This window comes from Meriones unguiculatus, chromosome 11, assembly GCF_030254825.1.
Source record: "Meriones unguiculatus strain TT.TT164.6M chromosome 11, Bangor_MerUng_6.1, whole genome shotgun sequence".
NCBI classification, from domain to species: domain Eukaryota; kingdom Metazoa; phylum Chordata; class Mammalia; order Rodentia; family Muridae; genus Meriones; species Meriones unguiculatus.
The window spans coordinates 40,119,288-40,141,732 of NC_083359.1; the positions used below are offsets into that span (position 1 = coordinate 40,119,288).

Sequence of the window (22,445 nt, forward strand, 5' to 3'; positions counted from 1 at the left end):
CGATGGCCCCTGCTTTGGTTCCAGACCCCAGATTCCTGCTTGAGTTCCTGCCCTGATTTCCCTCGATAAAGGACTGACCTGTAAGGTAAAAATAAACCTTTTCCTCTCCAAGTTGCTTTTGATCAGAATGTTTTATTATGGCAAGAGAAAAACCAGGACACCTGCCTAGCATGTACAAGGCCCTTAGTTCCATCGCCAGCAATCCAAAAGAGGAAGAGAGTGATGCCATGCCAGGTGTATCACAGGAGGTGAAATGTCCCCAGAAATCTTGCGGTGGCAGAATATACTTTACACTACCCTCCAAGGATGCAGCCACCCTCTGTCAGCCCATGGGGTCGTCACACCAGTGGGAGGGCACTGTCTATGGGTTGATTTGGTTGGTTGGTTGTTGTGATAACTCAGGCCGCCCTTGAACCTTTATTTCCCCGGTGCTGGCACTTACTTCCAGGCCGCATGCTAGTCAAGCAGCTCTGCTATAGAGCTACATCCCCAGCCCTGACTCTGAGCTCTCGATCTTCCATCTCAGCTTCTAAGTGACGACGTTACAGGGGTACACCTCCATGTCTGGCTCAGAGCAGAGGTGTGGTTTTTCTATTCTTTTTCTTTTTTGGTTTTTCAAGACAGGGTTTCTCTGTGTATCCTTGGCTGTCCTGGACCTGCTCTGTAGACCAGGCTAGCCTTAAACTCACAGCGATCAGCCTGCCTCTGCCTCCGTGAGTGCTGGGATTAGAGGCGTGTGCCTCTGAGCCTGACTTGAGGCATGGTTTTTCTTATTCCTAACATTGCTTCACTTTGCCTTCCAGCAGGGGTTCTATCTGTGGGTAAATATGGAGGAGGTCTCTGAAGGACTTTTCCAATCTCCTCCTGGCCCACCAACCCTCCTCTTAAATAATTTATATTTACAATACGACAGAGATGAGACATTGGCTTCTGACAGCAAGTATACTGCGCCTACAATATTTCTTAAAATATCATACCTACATCTGGGGTCTTACCCAGTGGAACTCCAGCTTTCCCGGTGTCATGGGAGGTATTTGGGGGCAGATGATCTGGGAGAACTGTCCACTATATAGGACATGAGCAAAAACTACTGATATAAAAGGATTTACCACCCAACACTTTCCAGGTTTCTCTCCACACCCCATCACTGAAGAATTGCTCCTTCTTCCAGAACATTTGTCCTGGTTGGCTTATGCTATTGTTTTAGTTTTCTATGCTGCTTAACAAATGACCAAAAAAAAGTCAGCAGTTCAATACAGCACCCATTTATTCTCCCAGGTTGCTGGGGGTCATGAGTTCTGGATGGCTGAGCAATGTCCTGTGCCTCAGGTTTCACAAGGCTGCAATCCAGGAGCTGGCCAGGGCTATGGTGACTCTGAGGCTTATGGCTCTCTTCAAAACTCACTTAGCTGAGGGGAGAATTTGATCCCTTACATTATAAGCCCAAAGTCCCTTTGTACTTGATAGCTGATAGTCCTGAGCCCCTTTAGGCTCTTAGAAACTGCCTGGTGGCCCCCCACAGCCCTCAGTCAGCTGATTGTTTCCTGCTGGGCCAGCAGATCTCTCTCTCTACCTCCTTCTGCCCCTTTTTATTTATTTTTATACGGGCAATAGTCACATTACACAAAATTAACCACCTAAGGGGGAACAGCTCAGTGGCGTTTAGCGCAATAGCATTAGCATTCAACCATTCTCCTGTATGTCCCAGGGAAACTTCACCCTCCAAAATGTAGACTCCCTTTGAAGGAAACACACCTCCCCAGCTAGGCCTGCCTGGGAGCTGCTTCCTTATGAGGGATTCAAAGTCTGTAGAGCAACAATCAAATCACACGAGCGACAGCCATCATATGCACGGTCACCCACCAATCTGGGGGCAGAGTATTTTACAAAGGTTGACGTTATTTTACCTCCTACCTCTGTGCCCTGGAGAGCTTGACCCCTCCCCCTACTCCACAAGGACCCACATATGTGCATGTTATGGCTAGATGAACCTGAGTTTATATGTAGTGTGCGTGTGTGTACATATACATATATATCCTATATAACATATAACAGCTTCTGGTAACATAATCCTTTCTCACCCTCCCTTTACTCATCTGTAATTAAAGGTAACAGCATAGCTATTTGACGTAAATTAAATAACACTGACTGAGCATTTGCCCACATCAGTGTAGTATGTAAAAATAAATATTCAAAAAACCATTCAGTGTAGGATATACTAGCAGGATATACAGGAAGTGCCCCCAGGAACGCCAGCTTTAGTTATCATCACCACCACCATCACCATTATCACTACCACCGTCAACATCATCACCATCTTCACCAATAAACATCATCGCCTCCCAATAGGCTTTTCCTTCCTCTCCTTGCTGACTCCCTGGAGTTTATTTCAGCAGATACCGTGAGGAACTAGTAAACTCGAGATCAGAGTTGTCTGACTTCAGGTCCCATGTCTTGCCCACTGTTTTCTAGCTGGGTGTCTTCCCTGTGTTAACCCCATTCAGGACTAGCTAGCCTTGAAACAGGAGGGCCTCCTCTGTCACTCCACCCCCCCTTCAATTCAAGTCCAGACAGTGAGACCAAGGGGCCAGACAGTCTCCGGATGCTTCTCCCCCAGAACCGTTGTGGTTGGCAGAATCCCCCCTGCTGTGCGGCCGCTAGGTTCCTCTGTGAGGGACAGGCTTTCCCTGAGGCAGTCAAAGCCTTTGTCTCAGGATCAGCTTCCCATCAGATATCCTGTCCTCCCTCATAGAAGACGGAAGAGGGATGATAGGATCTGACCGTGGGAGGCTGTCAACTCAGGCCAGATCTCTCTTCCAATGAGGGGCCCGGTGCAGAGCTCTGGGAGCAGAAAGACAGCGAGAACAAGATCTCTGATTGTTCTCAATTGCCTGACTGGAGATCTCGTTTTCCCCTTAATCAGGAGGCTCGTGTATGAAATGCTTCTGGCAACAGTTTTGCATTAACTGTTTTGGTTGACTGACTGTTTTTGTGCAGCTCTTCCAGCCAAAAGCACGCACAATGTGGCTCAGATTAGGCAGTATGAAAGGAATTCTCGGCCTCAAAGCCAGGAGTTTGGCTTTAAACTGGAGATGGGTGCTTCCTTGCCTTATGTCCCAGAAGCCTCAGCAAGACCCCGTTGCTGGGCATCACTTTTAGATAGATCTCACCATTTCTGAAAAGCCAGCGCTAAATGTCCCCTGACAGCAGGCTCTGGAGCAGGGATGTCACCTGGGGCTTGAGGATCTGCAGGTGGCACATGAACTGAGGGTCTTCACAACCTTGTTCACTGAAGCTCTCTGCTGGCTAAAACAGCCAAACCCCCAAGCCAGGCCTTCAGCTGTGCTCCTGGCCAGGTCCTGCCCACAGCCCATCTGGAGATGCATCATGTGGTCAAACTGTACAGAGGGTGGGGTCCTGCCTCTGAACCCCAGCAGACTGGCTAGCCTCCAGAGCCATCAAGAGCCCTGTCTAGCTTTCCATCCTCAATCCACAAGGACTTTCAGTAAATCTTTTACCCAGCCCAGCTTGTCCTGGATCTCTCGAGGGTTCACTGCTGAAGAGGGAGGCTGGACAATTTCAGAGGTGGTGTGTCTGGAATAAGCCACGGTTCTCAGAGGTGCTGTGGTGCCTATCAGCAAGCCTAGCACCGTGAAAACTTAGAACTACAGTGGGCTGGAACCCAGAATGAACCAGGACACAGTCTGCATCTGAGACAAGTCCCCAAGACAGGGCTATAGTTCCCCGGCTTGTGAAGGGAGGGTCTGGGCTTCAGTGGAAAGGGCCCTTGCTCAAGCCTGAGAAGAAAAGCCTGTGCTCTGGTTCTCTTCGGTTCTGTTCTTGTCTTGGTTTGATTTTGTTTGTTCACCCATTGAGACTGAGTCTTGAGTAGCCCAGGTTAGCCTCAAACTGTTTATGTAGCTGAGAATGACTTTGAACTCTTGATCCTCCTGCATCTATCACCCAAGTGCCTGGATTACAGGTGAGTGCCACCCTGTGCCTTTCCCTTCTTCACATGAATGTGTGCATGCACACACTTATGAACACACTCAAACACCATACATAGTCATTTATTTATCTCTCTCACACCTGAAACTCTCTTCTACTTTTGGCCAAGATGGAATGGCAAGGACTGGGTTGACCTTTCTGCTTGAAGCAAGCAAAGATCAGAATGAGCAAAAAGGTAAAATAATCTCCCTTCTACCATGACCTTTTAAAAATCTGAGCTGTCGCCCGTAATCCCAGCACTCAGGGAGGCAGAGGCAGGCAGATCTCTGTGAGTTTGAGGTAGCCTGGTCTACAAGGCAAGTCAGGACAGCCAAGGCTACACAAAGAAACCCTGAATTGGAGGCAGAAGCAGGTGGACTTCTGTGAGTTTGAGGCCAGCCTGGTGAGTTCCAGGACAGCCAGGGCTGCTAGCAGAAGATGCTGCCCACATTCAGGGTGGGTCTTCCCACATCAACTAAGGCAGCGGTTCTCAACCTTCCTGATGCTGCAACCCTTTAATGTAGTTCCTCATGTGTGGCCCCATAAAATTACTTTTGTTGCTACTTCATAACTGTGTCTTTGCTACTACTTTGGATTGTAATGTGAATATCTGTGTTTTCCAATGGTCTTAGGCGGCTCCTGTAAAAGGGTTTTTCAACCTCCAGGGGGTTTTGCCCCACATGATGAGAACCACTGAACTAAGGCAATCAGAACAATTCCTCAGGGGGGGTTCCCTACTCAGCAGATTCACAATTCCTCAGGGGGGGGGGTTCCCTACTCAGCAGATTCTAATTTATGGCAAGTTGACATTAAAACCAGCCATCACAGGTCACAGCGTTGGCACACATCTTTAATGCCAGCACCGGGGGGAAGAGAGCAGAGGCAGGGAGGTCTCCAATTTAGAGGTCAGCCTGGTCTACAGAGGGAGTTCCAGGCCAGTCGGGGCTACACAGAGAAACCCTGTCTCAAAAAACAAACAAACAAACAAACAAACAAACAGACAAACAAAAACAAAAAACAACAATCTTAATCCCTAACCCCCACTTGGTATCATCTAATTTGTGTCAAACCTCCTAGAAATGGGGAGTCCTGTGAGTTCATCACGAGGCTGAGGAAAATGCCATTTTGTGCTAAATTCCTAAAAGATAAGCTCCCCACGACCCTGATTCCTTGCTCCCTCCCCAGAGCTGTAAAGCTGCTTGCTCTGGCTTTCGTAAACCTGCTTACTTGAGTAACAGGGAGTGAGGGGGACAGCTCCCCACTAGCTGCGGGGAGTGAAGCAGTTCCCACTCACCTGCATATTCCAGGAAAATGAGGTAATTGTGGTCGCCACCTTAAAAAAGTCTCCCTCTAGCCCCTTCTGGGCGGCAAACCTTTGATTTGGCTTTAAGGCTGTTGCCCTGCTAGCGGTAATAATTACAGTTTTGATGAGTCTGCGGTCTTTTGCCCAGTGGATTCAAACTCCACGACATTCACAATGGCAGCACAATCCCAGTCCCTCCCAACGGAGTTCCAGGAACTGCGCTGAAGACTTCAGGGAGGCTCCGAAAACTAAACCATCAAAGGCCTTCTCACAACCCTGGCCTGTCGTCGGAAGCACTGAAGCGCTATGGACACTCCTTAGAAACCAGTCTGGCAGTTCCCTAACAGAAGCAAAAAACCCAGGGTAGGCTGACTCAGGCATAGGGCTCCTGGACAGGTGAGGAGGTCCCCTGGGGATGGCCTCTAAACCCAGACTTGTCCTTCATAGGCCACTCGGAGGACAGCGGTGAGAACCAGTAGTATATGGCCTGTCGCAAAGCAGGGCACTCACGGGTGTTCCCCGTGTTCCAAGGGTGCTGCACCCAGCTCCTCCTTCCTTCTCCTGGCCCCACCCTGACAACACATCCCTGGGTGGAAGCAAGCCAGGGGCTGCCTCCCTCTGATCCTCTAACTGTGCCCTGACCACAGAAGCTGGCCCAGCCCTACCAAGAGAGACCACCCACAACTAGAGACCTCAGGCTCACCTCACTGACAGAAGGGAGGGGTCAGCAAGTACAGCCCTGCAGTGCTCGGAGACTTGTCCTGACCTTATTGCCAAGATCTAGCACACCTCTGAAATGGGTGGGATGGTGATAGCCTTTTCAGGAGAGTGACACCTGAGAAGAAGGGTGGGCAAAGTGTCAGCACTTTGTAGGTATCCCAGGATGAGTCTTCATGTAAGGAGAGCATATCCAGGCAATGGAGACGGTAGATCCAGGGGCTGCCTTTTCTTGCCTCCCCTTGACCTTGGGCACTCAAGCCAGAGTCTGATCAGGATCACAGAATCTGCTGTATACAAAGCCACCAAGGCAGGAACAAGAACACTGGCCTCACCTAGCAACCCCTGCCTGGACCAGGTATGGCCAGGAGCCTGGGGCGGGATGAGGTCCTCCAGATAAGAGTAGCCTCATCCCAGGGCTTCTCCAAGCCCTTTCCTGGGCCCAGGGTGGAAAGGAGGCTTGTCCCCTCCCACTCCATCCCTGTCTGACTGAGAGCTGGAGAAAGGGTCCCAGGGCCACTTCTCCACTGGTCAAGACAGGAAGAAGGTAATTGAATCAGCACTTCTCACTCCATCTGGAACATTCCAACATGGAAAACCCACAGAGCAGCTGGGGAAGCAATTTAGGGACTTTAATTAAAGGCTGATGACTCCCCCAAGGAGCTCCACCCCCACACAGCCTGTAGGACCCACCACATCTGCCCACAATGTGTTCTGAGGCACAGCTGGGCACCTCGAACGGGGCGTTGGCCCGCAGGCTAAGTTTCCATTGGGTGGTGTGAGTAGTCCAGCTTTCTCCTTGCTGCATCTAGAAACTGACGTGACAGCCTGGGCCCAGGCAAACCAGTGCCCTCACGGCACTGCGCCCATGAAAGCTCCATGGTGGGAGGTGGAGTACTCACCTCAGTGGTCTCAGACAAAGAGCTCTGAACACAGGGAGAGAAACAGGAAAACCAGAGTGGAGGCCCAGCTGCCCAGCTCAAGAGTGGCCCTGCCTCTCATGTCCCTTCTGCTTCTATCTGAGTCACCTGCAGAGAAGGGCATCTGGGCAGAGAGATGCAAAGCTTGTGAAAGTAGAAAAAAAGCATGACATAGAGATAGAGATGGCAGAGGTCAGGGGAGCCAGAACTTAGAGCTGAGGGGAGCAGGTAAAATGGGAGGGGTGAGCTTTAAAGGTTTTAAGAGCTGCAGGCAGGCATTTAGTCTTCATCCAAGAGGCACTGGGGGTGGAGCTGGGAAGGAGAACAGCTTAAAATAATGGGATCTCTTGGGCATGGTGGCACACAACTTTAATCCCAGCATTTGAGAAGCAGAGGCAGGTGAGTTCCAGGCCATCCTGGTCTACAAAGTGAGTTCCAGCATAGCCAGGGCTACACAGAGAAACCCTGTCTCAAAACAAAACAATACAAAACAAAATAATAAAATAATGGGATCTGCTGAAGACACCATTCCAGTAGAGGACAATAATGAGTCAGGCTCACAGTAAAGGCCCTGGGACTGTCCAAGGAATAGATGTGTGTGCCCTGTTCTGGCAATTGACCCAGGAGCCAAGTGCTTTCCTGCCCTCCTTCCCACCTCTGACCCAGGGAATAAAGACAGTTCAAACCAAGCCATTAGGTGCCATCTAACAGGGCAGGGTATGGAATGTGTCTCCCTTGATCCACATCAGTGTCTGCGTCTCCTCTCCTCTGCATCTGGACCAACATCTGTCCAGCACATTCCCATGGCAGTTGCTCTGTGGGTGCTAGAAGGAAAGCCCAATGCCAGCCCCCAGCCCCACTGGCCTGGCCCAGGGCAACTTGGTCTGGAGAAAGCACCAGCCCCTCAGGGCAGCCCCAGACAGGAGTGTGAGCTCAGAAGGCACCCTGAGCAAAGGCAGAGCCCTGAAACCTTCCCTCAGTCCTTCCTCTTCCTCTCACTGAGCTTCTTCTTGGCACAGACATTAACTGACCCGGTGTTAACACTGCTGATGAAGTCATGTGACCAAAACAGAGACTACAGTGACCTGTGAGACCTTTGGCTCACAGTGAAACTTGAAAACTAGGTGAGGCAGGTAGTCCACAGACTATCCTCATCCTAGGTAAATCTTCCCTTACTCAGGGGTGTCCCTAAGCACCTCAGAGGGAAAGAGCCACATCACAGCCAAGGACAGCCCACGAGACCCAAGGAGTCTTGGATGCAAAAGCCACAGCCAGGTCCTTACGCAGGCCTGAGACAGTGCAGGTACGACAGGGCTTAAGCGGCCTCAGAGATCATTTTCAGAATAGCCGGGGGGGGGCATCTGGGGCAAGGGAGAGTACCTGGCCTGCCCAAGTCTGGCCTCTCTTGGCTAGGAATGGGCAGGTGGGCTGTTGGTGGGCACCAGCTCCGGCTCTGCCCTGACTGGAGAGGAGCAGGAGACCTGGAGAACAGGCATGGCATTGTGGGAATGATGGCTGGTGGGCAGGGCCAGAGGGGGGGTAAAGCTCCTCGAGAACCACTTGGTGGCTGTCAGAGAATCTGCTCACCTATCACTCACTCACTGCCCGGCTCCTCCATCAGGCTATAGGCGGGACTGAGGATGAAACGAGATGGTGGATACAGCACACTCAGCTTTGTCTTACCCTACCACTCAAGAGCCTGTTTTCATCCTAGGCATAGAGACAACCCTGCTCGGCCTCCGAAGGCTGAAAACAGTGGCTGTGGACAACCTCCAGAGCCACCCGTGTCACAGGTGCTCAGCCTCTCTAAGCCTTGCATGTTCACCTGGGACCTGGGACCATGTCACTGATCGCCTCTCAGGGCATGCCATGGTACAGTCAGTGTCTGACAGAGTTGGGTTTTATGATCCCACCCCCACCTTCAAGCCCGAGTGGGAGAAGATAGATTCAGACTTTATTTTCTAAATTCTCTCTACTCAGCCACCTGCAATGGCCAGGCAGACCGACATAAATTAAAGTTTGTCCAGGGACAGGCTGAGCTGGGCCCTGATCAGTCCCAGCCGAAGTCCTGGCCCGTCATCTGGTAGAACTTGAGGTTGAACGGCCGGTAGAAAGCCTGCAGCCGCCGAACCACAGCCTCCGGCACTCGGGGGTGAGGCCGGCCCTTGGATTTACCCAGGCAGCGGGGGCGACCACTGCCCTGGGCCTTTTTGAGGCAGGGGAAGCCCTTGGTAGCATTGAAGTAGAAGTGTTTGTCAGTGACAACCCGTTTGAGGCCCAAAAAGTCCTGTACGCGACCCATTTCACCCGCTGGGTCACTGACCAGGCGCTCGCCGCTGACGAACAGGAAGTGGGACAGAGGGAAGTAGCGCAGCCAGTTGTCCAAGTGCTGGGCATAGAGACCAATGCGCACAGCACTCCAGGCTGTGTCCACAGGACCCAGGCCATGGCGGAAGGCCAGGGCGCGGAAGCTAGGCAGGCCTGGGGTCTTGGAGAGTGTCTGTGCGTAATCAGAGATGGCCCGAGTCACGGGGTTCCGCACCACCACGATCAGCTTGGTGTCTGGGGACATGGCATGGATTCGGCGCGGAGCCTCCTGAGTCACAAAGTAGCTGGGTGTCTTCTCCATGGTGATCTGCCCGTCCAGGGTACGTGGCATCAGACCCCTGTGGAACGGGCAGCAGGAGTAACCGATCATAACACACATCTCTCCCAAGGCCATCTTCCCCTCTCAATTAGACCAACCCTCAGAACCAGGAGCCAACCCCTCCTCCTCTGAAGAAGGCCCAGGCCAAGGAAGACTATCCTCCTCCCCTCCTAGGTTCACCTCCCCTAAAGTGCAGGGGGGGTCCTGCCCATTGTGGGCCTGCAGTAGAGCCCCAAACCAGCCCCACCTTAGTCGGCATGGCTCTAGGGCAACAGCCTAGACAACCTCAGAGGGCAACAGCCACCAAGACATTCTTCAAGTTCTGTGACCCTTTTCCCTGAAATGCCACCTCCATAGAAACCTAGTAAGCCCCACACCACAGACCAACCCATTCCAAAGCTGCCTCACCCAGCCTTGACCAGGCACCCCTGAGGCTGGCCAGCACAGACCCTGCATGCCTCTTTACTGTAATCACTGACCATGAACTAGGTCATCAATTATTACTGACAAATGCAGCTACCAATGTCTGGCCTCTCCCTCCCTCCCTTAAATTTAATTACATCTCCTCTTAACCTTTAGTTTTCTGTCTGGGCCCAGCTAAGAACATCAAACAGCCATCAGCAGCGCCCAGCACCCTTAAGAAAGTTAGTAATATGGCTCTGATCTACCTGGGGGCCTGTCCCAAGGTCCCTAGTGGCCCTAGGGTACTAGGAACCAGTATTCCTGAAATTGCCTTTATTCTGAAGGAGAGTGTTGACCTAATCCAAACGTTCAGGGAAAGTCAGCTGACGACACCCACACAGAGCACCTAGCCCAGGCAGGCCCAGGCACCCCGAGAGGTGTCCTTGGGCTGCACCTGACAGTTGGTACACAGTGAGTTAGGGCAGGGGAGGGTGGGTCAGCTGAGCAAACACAGCTCCAAAGAAAAGGTAGGAACTAGGTCAACAGAGGCAGAGGGGTGGGGCTTAGATACAGCTGCCCAGCGCTGACTCCCCCCTTAGGGATACTGCTCTCCCCTTCCTAACAATCCCCAGGACCCACTCTAGCCAAGCTGACATACCGGACAAAGCCCAGCTTTACTGACCTTCATTCTCTTCTCTCTGTTCAGGCTCCCTAGAGAATACAATACAGGGCAGGTAAAAATGCACAGGACCCATACCGGGGTGCTTGGTTTGGGGGTGCTTATGAAAGTTAGTGATAGGGCACTAATCTATCTGGGTCCTGTCCCAAGGTCCTTAGTGGCCCTAGGGTACCAGGAACCAGCATTCTAGGCAGGGGATATGTACATGTACATAGATCAGGCAAGAGTGAGATCAGGCCCAGACACAGTGGCACATGTCTATAACCTCAGGACTCTGGGGACTGAGGCAGAGATGTTGGAGAATTTGAAAACGGGGTAAACCACACAAGACCATGTTGTCTCAGAGGGAGAGGGAGAGGCACCCGCCAGCAGTGCCCGGCTCCTGACATCACCCATGACCAAAGCGGAGAAGGGCGAGCGGCATGTAGGAAACTGCAGAACAAGGATCCAGGCAAAGCTGGTCTACGGAAGTTATAAGAGCACGTGTCTCTCTCCTCCATCTGGATGGCATGGTGAATCAGTAACCTTCCTCCCCCATTGGACAGGCAGGCATCTTAAGACTGAGAAAGAATAGAAAGTGCTGAGGGAAAATGATAGGCCTCGGGCCTCCTCCTGGCCCACCTGAAAGGAGGGAGTCCATGAGACTTCTGTTTCCAAAGCCCCTGCCCCCAATACTCTACCTTGTGTAGTCAGGAAACACATGGGAATGGCACCCAGACATTGGAGGGGGGACTTCATTGAGACTGTAGGGTGTGACTCCAAGGTCTGGGAACCAACCCCAAGCGCTTCTGCAGCCTGGCATCTTTGGCATCGATTACCCGCCATGAGCCTCAGCAGCCTTGCCTAGTGAGCGTGGGGAGAGGAGTGCGGTGTGTTTGGAGGTGAGAAGAAGCAGAGCAGAGCTCTGTCAAGTAGCTCCCTGAACCGTCTCTCCAGTTGCACCCACCCCATCTGGTCTGCATTTCTCCGTGGCTCCCAGCCAGCCCGAGACCACACCCCCTGCTTCCCCGGGCCCCTCCGGCACATCACCACAACCTCTGTATCCTACACCTCATTTGGGCCAGATCCAAGGAGCCCAGGGGGAAACTGGTTAGGGATCTGATCCCAGTGTCACAGAGTGCTAGGGAACCAAGTCCCCAGCCACAGGGGGGACGAATATGAACAGACCCTCCCCCTGCATGCCCTCACACCCCCTCACAGGCCTGATCTTAAACTCCAGAGACAACAAGGGTTCCCCTACCTGTATCTCTTATTGCCTCTTCTTGCTTCTCTGGAAGATACAGCCTGACAGACACCCCTGACAGACAGTGGGTAAGGGTGACTAATGAATGCTAATAAATGGGCTAATAAATGCTGAGTGATTTTTAGAGTGGTCAGGGGCAAATGGCCCCCAAGATGGAAGACTCTTAAAATCCTAAGAAGCTGGGATATAATTCAGCTGTCATAGGATTTGACTAGTATGCACAAGCCCGGAGTTCAACTCCTAGATCTGCATGAAAACCAGCCACAGGCTGGGTGTGGTGGCACATGCCTCCACCTCTTTGAGTTTGAGGCTGGCCTGGTCTACACAGCAAATTCCATGCTAGCCAGACTGTATAAATGGGACCCTGCCGCAAATAAACAAAAACAAACAAAGTCCCCTGGGGTCAGTGACATGGCTCAGCAAGTAAAAGCATTTGCTGTGCAAATCTGTTGACTGAATTCAGTCTCCAGATCCCACGGAGGTGGGGAGAGAAGACTCCTAAGAGTTAGCTCTCTGGCCTCCATGCTCATGTCAGAGTAGTCTCTCCTCTGTCTCTCTCTGTCTCTGTCTCTCTACTCTGTCTCTGTCTCTTAGAGAGAGGTGTTAGCAAGAGAATGAGAAGATCAGCATCATAATTGGCCACACTGGAAATTTGAGGCCAGCCTGAGCTGCAAGAGACCCTGTCCCATGATCTAATGGAGAGCCAGTGAGGAGAATGGTTGGGCCAAGGGCTGTGTCCAGTAGATACTCGGGTCACTGCCTGAATGAGGCAGATCACAGCCCAAAACCAGGAGTACCTCACCTGTGGCTGCTCCTCTCCCACCTCCCTCCCTCAATCCATACTGGGACAGAGTTCCAAAGGAACGGGGGGCTCAGCCCAGGTCCTAGGGCTGAAGATAATGGTAATTTTCAGAGGCTCAGTTCATGCATGTGATGGGTTGAAAGAACATTACCAGCCAGGCATGGTGGTGCACACCTGTGGTCCCAGCACTAGGGGAGGCACAGGCAGGTGGCTCTCTGTGAGTTTGAGGCCAGCCTGATCTGCAAAGTGTGTCCAGGACAGCCAAGGCTACACAGAGAAATACCCCGTCTCAAATAACCACCACAACATTACCTGAGGAGTGGTTGCCAGCGAGCATAGCAACCCTTTTGGCTATAGCCAGGTAAAGATACTAAGACCACACAGTCCAGAAGCCCAGCCAGGCAACTCAGCTCACTCCCTATGTTTGAGCAAATCTGAAGTGGCAAGTGGCAGAGGATGACCCTGACTAATGGGAGGGAGGCCATGGGTTTCACCCCTCCCCAGCACCCTATGCCCTATTTCCACATGGAGTCTGAAAATTGGTGCACTGCCCTGGACCCTCTCTACTCCCATGCTGGGAACATCAGTGTTTCCGAGAGCCTCTCCTCAGAGAGTGCCAACCCTTCAGACCCTGGGGGCTTGCTCTCTCCCAAACCCACAAGTCTCAATGCAAAAGGCAAAGCTAGCAAATGGGAGTAAGGAAGGACCCAAGAAGCAGAAGCGGGTGTGCCTGGGGGTCCTTCCACCCCTGCTGATTCTCCAAGCCATCTTGGCTCAGCACAGGCTTGCGGATGGGGCAAACCAGTCTATAAATCCCAATTTCCCCGAAGGAAAGGACAGGGTTATAAACCCCTCAGTGCCTGCAGAGCTCCCTGGGGTGGGCAGAGCCTGCCTCTAAGACCGAACTCAGCAAGGAGGGCCTAGTGTCTGACCCTCCACCGGGACTGCTACAGCTGGGGGGTGCGCCCACATTCCACTGATGCACCCCAAATCTATACTGGGTGGAGAGAGGACAGCTACAGGAGTCCGTATTTCAGCCCCCACCCTTGGGCTGTACTGAAGGGCAGAGTCTCCCTTGCCAAAGCCCAGACCTAACTTTCTCCGGACTCCAGCAGCCAAGGGCTCCCCTTGATGCAGGGTGGGAAGAGGTGCTTAGGGGTGGAAAGACACTTTCTGGAAAGCTTCTGGAAACCCGGAGACCCTCCCTTAACATACTTGACTAGTGATCAAATAATTACCCATACTTACCCAGAGTTATAATAGGGAACTGACGGACAGGAAAGGATGAAAAAGTGACTGAGTTCCAAGTATTTCTAAGGCTCACAAATAGTCCCACCGGGATTCTACTAACATAGTCCATGATAATATATGCGTATATATTAATAGCTTAGTGGTGGAATACTTGGTTAGAATATATGAGGCTTCATGTTCAATCCCCAATACCCGATCCCCTAAAACGTCTACCTACCCGGTTATCTCACTGGCTTGAAAGTACTTCCGGCTAGGCTAACACCTAGCTGAGTCCCTCAGCCCACCAACAGGAGAACAGTTTTCCCTATTTTCTGATTCCTGCGACACTAGGCTACAAATGACCTTTCCTTCAGGGGCCTCGTCCATGAGGTCAGGTCTGTTTCCCTAACAGGCTTGTTTCAGACCCAATGCCAGAATTCTACCCAAATCTTCCTGGGTTCCGGAAAAACACAACACCCTTGAGCTGAAAGCACAGCCCAAGGTGCCCGCGGACGCCGCTGAAGGAGCGGACTAGCAAGGGCACTCACCTGTACCAGGCGAGGCCGCGATCATAGCACCTGTCGAAGAAATGGGGTTCAGAGCCAAGCGCACGGACGTCGGGGTGCAGCCGCAAGAACTCCAGCAACGCGCGCGTGCCACCTTTCTTCACGCCCACGATGAGCGCCTGCGGGAAGCGCCGGAGCCCCGGGCCGCTGGCCACCGGCAGGCCGGGCCCTCCTAGACGGCGGGAGGCGGGGGGCGGCTCGGCGGGCGCGGGAACCGGCGCAGGGGCGCGGGCGGCAGGTGGACAGCGGCCGGGGAGGGCGAAGAGGCAGTAGGCAATTAGCAACAGAGCTACGAGCGCCAGCGGAGCACGGGGAGCACGCAGGGCAGTCCCCTGCCCCTGCCCCGCGCCCTGGAGGTCCCCGGCCCCGCTGCCCAGGCCGCCGCTACCTGCCATGGGGTCGTGCAGCGCCCGGGTCCGAGAGCGCGAACCTCAGACAGGCGCGCATCCCGGCTGTCGCACGCTCTGCCCGAGAGCGCCCGGCTTCTGAGCTCAGCAAGCCTCGTGCCCCGGGAGCCCGGGAGGGCGGGGCGGGGAGGGGCAGGGCCGAGATGCCCCGCCCCGTCCCAAGCCCGACTACGCCTGGAACTAGCAACTCTGGCTAATTTCTAGAGCTACCTGGAGCTCTCCCAGCTACCTTAACGCTCCTGAGCTGCTCTCCAGCTCTTTTGGCTCCAAAGTCTTCGCTCTTACACTGCGGGAAGGCGGTGGCGGGGAGGGACACGAGACAGCAACGAGGCTGAACTAGTGGGAGCCCCTGACCTGTCTTTGTGACCGGGCGATAGGTGTAAGGCCTCGTTCCCTGAGAGCGGGAGCGTCATCACTGGGCGAGCAGGAGGACCAATGAGTCCTCCCTGCCTGTGAGGGAGGATGAAGCAGTCATGCACCCCGCGCAGAGGGGGTCCCCACTTGTCTTTGAGCCTGAGGCAGGAACACTCGCTCATTGCATTCCTTGCCAACAGTCCAATAGCCCTCCTTTAGGGTGGGAGCCCTGCTCTGTGGAGAGAGCTTGTCTGATGGTCGGGCGTGAGAGATGGAGCTGGCCTCCCCAAGATGTCAGTGACGCCCTCGGGAAGCTGCAAGGTGGCTCCCCCAGAGGATTGGAAAGACCTGTACTAGAAGGCGGGGGCGGCAACTAGCTTCCTCTGAGCTTCCCCGGGGCCCTCTCCTGTGTGCACCCTGTCAACCTAGAACCCTATGGGGACTGCTCACCCCCATCTCCTGTTCCAGGCTCGCCAGGTCCACAGAGCTGCTTAATGGGAAGGCAGAGAAGGAAAGACTCTAGGAGGGTGAATAAGCGGTCCCGACCCAGGGATAAAGAAAGGTAACTGTGCCTAAGTCTTCTTTCTGCCTCAGTCCAACTTTCCAAGTCCAGCCCCTGCCCACACACAGATACTCAGCCTCTGCCCTGGGTTCTGTTTGTTTATCAGCTGTCTTTGGGCCTCACAGCATCTGAGCAAGTCTCATCACTGCAAGAGGGACAGAGAACTTCAATGACCCACAGACATTTAGTTCCCATACAGAGAACTTCAGTGACTCACAGACTCACCCCAAGAGCAGCTGGGTCCATGGGGGACATACAGCTCCCAAACCCAGTCTCAGACACTAGGGTAATATTTGCTTGTCAGGGCAAGCCGGTGCCAGCAGTCCTGTGGGAGGGTTTTTTGGCACAGCACTGTCTGGGAAGCATGTTAGTACATGCAGGGTCCCAGGAAGTTCTTCTTCAGATCTATCTGTAAATGGAATTTGTTGCAGACATGCTGGTTCCCCTCTGAGCACTCCCACGGGAGGCCCCAAGCTGCCCTTTTGCACCTACGCAGTCTGAGCTTGTCACTACTTGGGACTCCAAATCCCTACACTTATTCCCTAGTAATTCTCCATCTCCCTAGCACTGGCTGAATTCCCACCTCCTGCCCTTGGTTCTTCCTTTCCCCTGCAGGACGCCTTTTCCATCCAGAGACACTGGCCCAGAACATCAATATGAGCTGACAGTTTGGATGCTGACTCCCTTTCTCTACCTTCCCTCTGGCTGTCTTGGTGGAAATGGGTACAAATCTGCAAACACCCCAGGGTGACATGGTCTCCCAAGGTCTCCCAAGCACCTAACATAGACCCTAGCATGCAATGAGTACTCGATACATGCTGATTAGAGAGGAGAGATTAGGGAAGGCCTCTGGAGGTGGTGGCCAGGCAAGGAGGAAAATTCAGTCTAGGTAGAAGAGAGAGTGGGGTCAACAGAGAACACAGCTGAAGGGCAGCCGGGGAGACAGGGAGTGGGGGGTGCAAGCTCATCCTTCCAGAAGGTAAGGTATTAGAGTCTTTCCTCTAGCCTGTGACCACAGGCTCTGGCTACCTCCAAGTCTTTGGGGTAACAGCTTTCTTGAGGTACAATTCACATGCTATCCAAAGCTGAAGGTCATTGACTTCCAGAATGTTCATCATGCTGCACAACTGTGGCTATCATCAATTTAAACGTAAGATTTTGTTTTATTGTTTTATGTGTCTGTGTATTAGTTTATGGTTTTGCCTGCATGTATGTCTGTGTACCACCTGTGCCTGGTGTTCCAGGATATCAGAAGAGGGTGTGTGGCCCCCTGGGACTGGAGTTACAGACAGTTGTGAGATGCATGTGGGTGCTAGAAATTGAGCCCAAGTCCTCTGAAAAAGCAGCCAGTGATCTAATTCTCACACCTATCGATTTTAGAACATTTTTATCACCCTCAAAAAGAATCCTAGACCAATTAGCAGTCATTCCCTGCTTTCTCTCCCCCGGAGTGCCTGGCGGCAAGCCACCAATTCATTTTCCATCTCTCTGGACTTGCTGGTCTATTACCTAGATGTGGACTCGTTCAGTGTCTGTCAGCTCACCTCTGGCTTCTCCCAGTGAGTGTCACCATTTCAGGCTCTGCCCTGGCGCTGCATCTCGAGGCTCCATGCCTTTTAGTGTTTTTTAGTTCCCACGTGTGGGAGAGCACATTTCCTGTATCCCTTCCACCACTGGAGAACATGTGGATGCTTTCCACTCTCTGGATATAATTATTAGTGTTGCCAGGAACGTCAGTGTACAAAGCTTTCTGCAGTTGTGTTTCACTGTTCATGGGACTTTTCTCAGGAGGGGAGTTTCTTCTGGGTCTTAAGGCAACTCTACTTAACACTTTGGGAAGAGCCTCTTATTTACTTCTTTCTTTATTTTTAGAGATTTATCATTCTAATTATGTGTGTGCTTGTGTGTGTAAACCTGCATAAGACTATCCACATGTGAGGGTCCGTGCCCAAGATGACCAAAGGCCTTGCATTCCTCTGGAGCTGAAGTTAAAGGCTATGGTGAGCTAGCTGACATGGGTGTTAGGAACTGAATTTAGATCCTCTGCAAAGCTAATTGTACACTCTTAGCCAATGAGCCATCTCTTCAGCTCTGAAAAACCTCTTTTTTAAAACTTTATTTATGCCAGGAGGTAGTGGCACATACCTTTAATTCCAGGGTTTGGGAAACAGAGGTAGGTGGAGCTCCGAGTTCAAGGCCAGTCTGGTCTACAGAGTTCTAGGACAGCCAGGGATACACAGAGAAACCCTGTCTCAAAAATCAAAAAGAGGAGGAGGAGGTGGAGAAAAGAAAGAAAGGAAGGAAGGGAAGAAGGAAGGAAGGAGGGGAAACATTATTTATTACTATTTCATGTATGTGTGTGTTACGTATTGTGCGGGTACACATACTCTGGTGCTCATATGGAAGTCAAAAGAGAAAGACATCATTTCTCTGTCAACCCGGGGCCCAGGGATTGAACTCAGGTCATTAAGTTTTCACAGCAAGCACCTTTTCCCACTGAGCCATCTTGCCAGCCCAGAAATGCCTCTTTAAAGGTAAATCTTGATTCCAGAAGCATCCTCTGTGTTTACCAACCTCTCTCCATTGGGATGTCCAGGCTATCCTCTGCCTGGCTCTTGACCTACTTTGCTGGCTGGACCCAGCCCCAGACCCTGCTAGCTTCCTCCTATGTGACCTATCGACAGTGAGTCCCCTGAGCCATACAGTCCTGGGAAGGTCACTTGCTTCCTACTGTCTGGTTCTGCCTCTTCTGTTCAGCAATACACATGGAGTTCCTGGGAGTCTCACACATAATCTTCACACTTAGGAGGCAGATATAGCAGGGTCCTGGAGGGACTGGGTATGTAGCTAAGTTGGTTAAGTGCTTGTCTAGTGTGCCTAGTGAACCCAGGGCTATCCTGTGGTGCTATTGCCAGCACCACACAAATGAGACATAGCACTGCATGCCTGTATAAATAAAATAACAATTCACAGCAGGAGGACCAGGAGTCCAAGGCCTCCTCAGCTACATAGTGAATTTGAAGCTATCCTGGATTACATGAGATCTTATCACACACACACAAAAAGGCTCAAAGAGTGGGATGGGCAGAGGAAACCCACATACCCACATTTCACTGACTCTGTCAAGGCAAGACAGCCAGGTAGGTGATAAGTAGCCTCTGAGACGTGGGCCAGCCAGCATGGCTGCAGTTAGCCTTGGTGTAGTGGGTGGAAGGGAGAGGCCCAGGTACAGAACCTTAGACATGCCTCTGGGGAAGAATGCTAACCAGAGCGGGAATGGACAGATAGAAATGCCAGCCACCTAGCCCTGCCTTTGCCTCATCAGAGACTAACAAGTTCTTTGTGTGCGGTTTGTTTTTCAGTGCTAAGGATAGAACCCTAGCTTTGCCCATGTTAGCCATATTCTACCACCGAGCTACTGAGCTACACCCCATCCTGTTTGGGTACATAATTTTGACCCCCATTTATCTTGACCTCACAGTCAGTTTCGAAAACAGTGGGCATAGTCTCTACTCCTCTGAGGACTCCACACCTAAGCACGGACACTAGTGAGTGTTTTTAGCGTGGCTGTGTGCCTCTGTCTCTGTCTGCCTCTTCTGCCTCTTTTGCAGTCCCTCCCCTCTTTGCAGAGGGTACCCCTAGCCCGGGCCTCCTCAGCAGCAGGGAAGGCATGCATAGGGCTGCCCCTCTCTGGAAGATGATTAATAACATTGCTCAGTTCTTCCCTCCATGGGAGACTGCTGGGGGCATTAAACATATGTGAGAGCCCTAAGACCTCCTCCCTTAAAACCACACCCTTCACCCCCAGACCCATTCCTGCAGCCTGCAGAGCCCAAGACTAGCAGGGGAATGATGGGGCGGGGCTGTGGCCAGAGGGTGGGCCCAGATGTCCTTGATTTGTGCAGGGTTTTTCCACTTTGGAGGCCGGATATGGCTCCATCCTGGGGAGGAGCCCTTAAGAGAGACTTAGTCCATCCACCCAGCCCCAGAGAGTTCCGTTGAGTTCACCCTGATGGGAAAGGAGGCCAGGCAAGAGCCCCCTCTGGGGGCAGGACGGGGCACTGCTAACAGCATAAAGGGATGTAGGAGCTTTCCCTGCCTCTTCCCCATAGGTGACCTTGACAGGGACCCAGCGCCCTGATCCCTCCCTTCCTACTTTACAAAAAGAGAGCCCAGTCCCTACTTGACGTCTAGCCGTAAGAGGACAGAAGATGGCAGCGGTGACAAGCACCTGCTTCTACCATGGACAACCTGAGTACCTCATATTCTAGATTCCCTGGACCAAAGGTAAATGGTTTCCCTGTCCCCACCAGCCAGAGACTGGAGCCTCAGTCCGGGGGCCTGAGGGACACTGCCCTGAAACAAAGACAGGTCATGGGACAGACCAAGTCAGGAAGGGAGACAAGCAAAAGTCTCCTGTGTAGAAATCGTTACTAGCATGGTCCAGGTCAGTATGGAGCCTGCCTGCAGCTGCGAGGATTGTCAGAGATGCCCAAACCCTGTCGTGATGCACAGCTCCAGTCAGTCCCCCTCCAGGACCCCCATGGTTGGTTGGTTTTCCCTTGCACCTTGGAGGAACTAGCCCAGAAGGCTACTGTCCCTACTCCTGTCAGAGCCAGGTGCTAGGTTCCCATGACCTGTATTGCTTCTTGCAATGCGGCCCAGATCAGCTTGGTTTTGTTGCTGCTGTTTGCTTGTTTCCGAGACAAGGTCTCACTGTGTAGCCATGGATGGTCTGGAAAGTCCTTTTATAGGCAGGCCTTGTACTCAGAGGTCTGCTTGCTTCCTGGGTGCTGGGATTAGAGGCCTGCGCCACCACATCCAACTGGGTTCAGTTTGTAACCGTGTATCTTCTTCCAGGATTGCAGCACCAGCTCAAAGAGAGACTTTAACTAGCTTAGGGTGAGGGTGGGTGGATGAGAGGAAGATCCTGCAGAAAAAGTTTCTCCCTGCCTGCTCCAGTTTCATAACCCCAACCATGTCCGTGGGCTAAGAATATCCACTGGGCTTCACAGCCGACCACTCTGTGGCCCAAACTATCTACATTCCCCGCTGACGTCCCAAGGCCTGGAAGGTGACTGTCAACAACAGGAGAAAGAGACCTGGTTTCAGGCTCAGAAGCCCATGCTCTGAACGTAACATCCTGTTACCAAGTCACTGGCTTGGGTCCTTTTGCTCTAAGGGGAGAAGTGGGCGGAAAATAGGAGAAATCAGAGATCTCTTCAAGGGCTGAGTCGTCCCTCACCATTTGACAGCAGCGAGCTACGTGAACTCGTGGCGCCCTCTAGTGTTACCTCTTGGTTAGGCCCGGGAAAGTTGTGCTTCCTTAGCGTTGCGGCTTCTGGGTAGGCCTTCATCTCCCGCTCTGACAGCGGCCAGTGTTACAGCTGTTAGGCCTGGGGTGTCTAAAATCCTTAGCCTAAAGCTTAGCTTTCTGCAACTGCTCTTCCCAGCCTTCTATCCTTCAGCCTCCACGTACTGTCCTTTTTCGCCTCTTCTTCCAGTAGGCTTCCAACACCCTTGGACAGAGAGCTACCGCTAGACCCCTTCCTCCTGTTTCTGAGGTTTTGGCTGCAGGTCTGGCAGCTAAAGATTTGTCGAGCAGCCCCAGCCCCCGGGCTGCTGGCGTTCAGGCTGCCCCTCCTCCCTCACCTTTGCTCTACTACGCCATTTTCTCTGCCTGCGCTGCTGACAGCGAACAAGAAAAACACTAAAAGGAGCCTTTTCTTGGGCCTGACTTAGCAACACTAAAGCAAACAACACGGGATTGTGTCTTTCAGCTAATTCAGTGAGCGGAATTCCCTGCATAGTGTAAGAAGTGTTTACACCAATCATAGCACACAACTCCCATGCAAATGACCATTTTCCTGCACCAAATCACAGCCTGTTTTTTGTTGGTTTGGTTTGGTTTTTGTGACAGCGTTTCTTTGTGTAACCTTGGCTGTCTGTCTGGAACTCACTCTGTAGACCAGGCTGACCTCAAACTCAGAGATCCACCTGCCTCTACCTCCTGAGCGCTGGGATTAAAGAGGTGCACCCCCACTGCCTGGCTACAGCTTGTTTTGGTTTTTGTTGTGGTTGTTGTTGTTTTGTTTTTAAGATTTATTTATTTTTATGTGCATTCGTGTTTTGCCTCCATTTATGCCTGTGTTGAGGGTGCCAGGGCTGGGAATCGAACCCGGATCCTCCGGGAAATCAGCCAGTGCTCCTAACCACTGAGCCGTCCCTCCAGCTCCGTTCTGTTGTTGTTATTTGCTTGTTTTTAACACTCATCACAGCATTCCTTCTGCTAGGCCACCAAAAGAAGTGCTCCTTCTCTGGCCCGGGTAGAGATGGTTGCAGGATCATCTAAAATTTAGAGGTCTGTGACAGGAAAGAGCCTGGTATGAACGGTTTCAAACAGCCTTAGCTGAAGCTGTTTCTTCTGGAGCCTGGAGCGATCAACTTTGATCATTGTGTAGTTTGCTCCAGACGTCCATAGAATGTTCAAGGCAACCAGTGCTGGCGTAAGGATAGTCTGGCTGGCAATTTGTCTGGCAGTCCTTTTTTGCTCAAGGCAGCCAAGATAGCAAGGGGATGTCTAACAGCTGCCATTTAGGGAGTCAGTTGGGAAAATTATGGGAACA

General features: G+C 52.2%; 1 protein-coding gene across 1 annotated transcript; it reads right to left on the bottom strand.

The window, feature by feature from the left end:
- Positions 1-8,859: 8,859 nt before the first annotated feature.
- Positions 8,860-14,982, bottom strand: Hs3st6 (heparan sulfate-glucosamine 3-sulfotransferase 6). Its single transcript, XM_021644781.2, has 2 exons — positions 14,479-14,982; positions 8,860-9,593 (listed from the first exon to the last, which is right to left on the bottom strand). Exons 1-2 carry the CDS (start codon positions 14,889-14,891, stop codon positions 8,978-8,980), a joined length of 1,029 nt encoding a protein of 342 aa, XP_021500456.1. The 5' UTR covers positions 14,892-14,982; the 3' UTR covers positions 8,860-8,977.
- Positions 14,983-22,445: the final 7,463 nt, after the last annotated feature.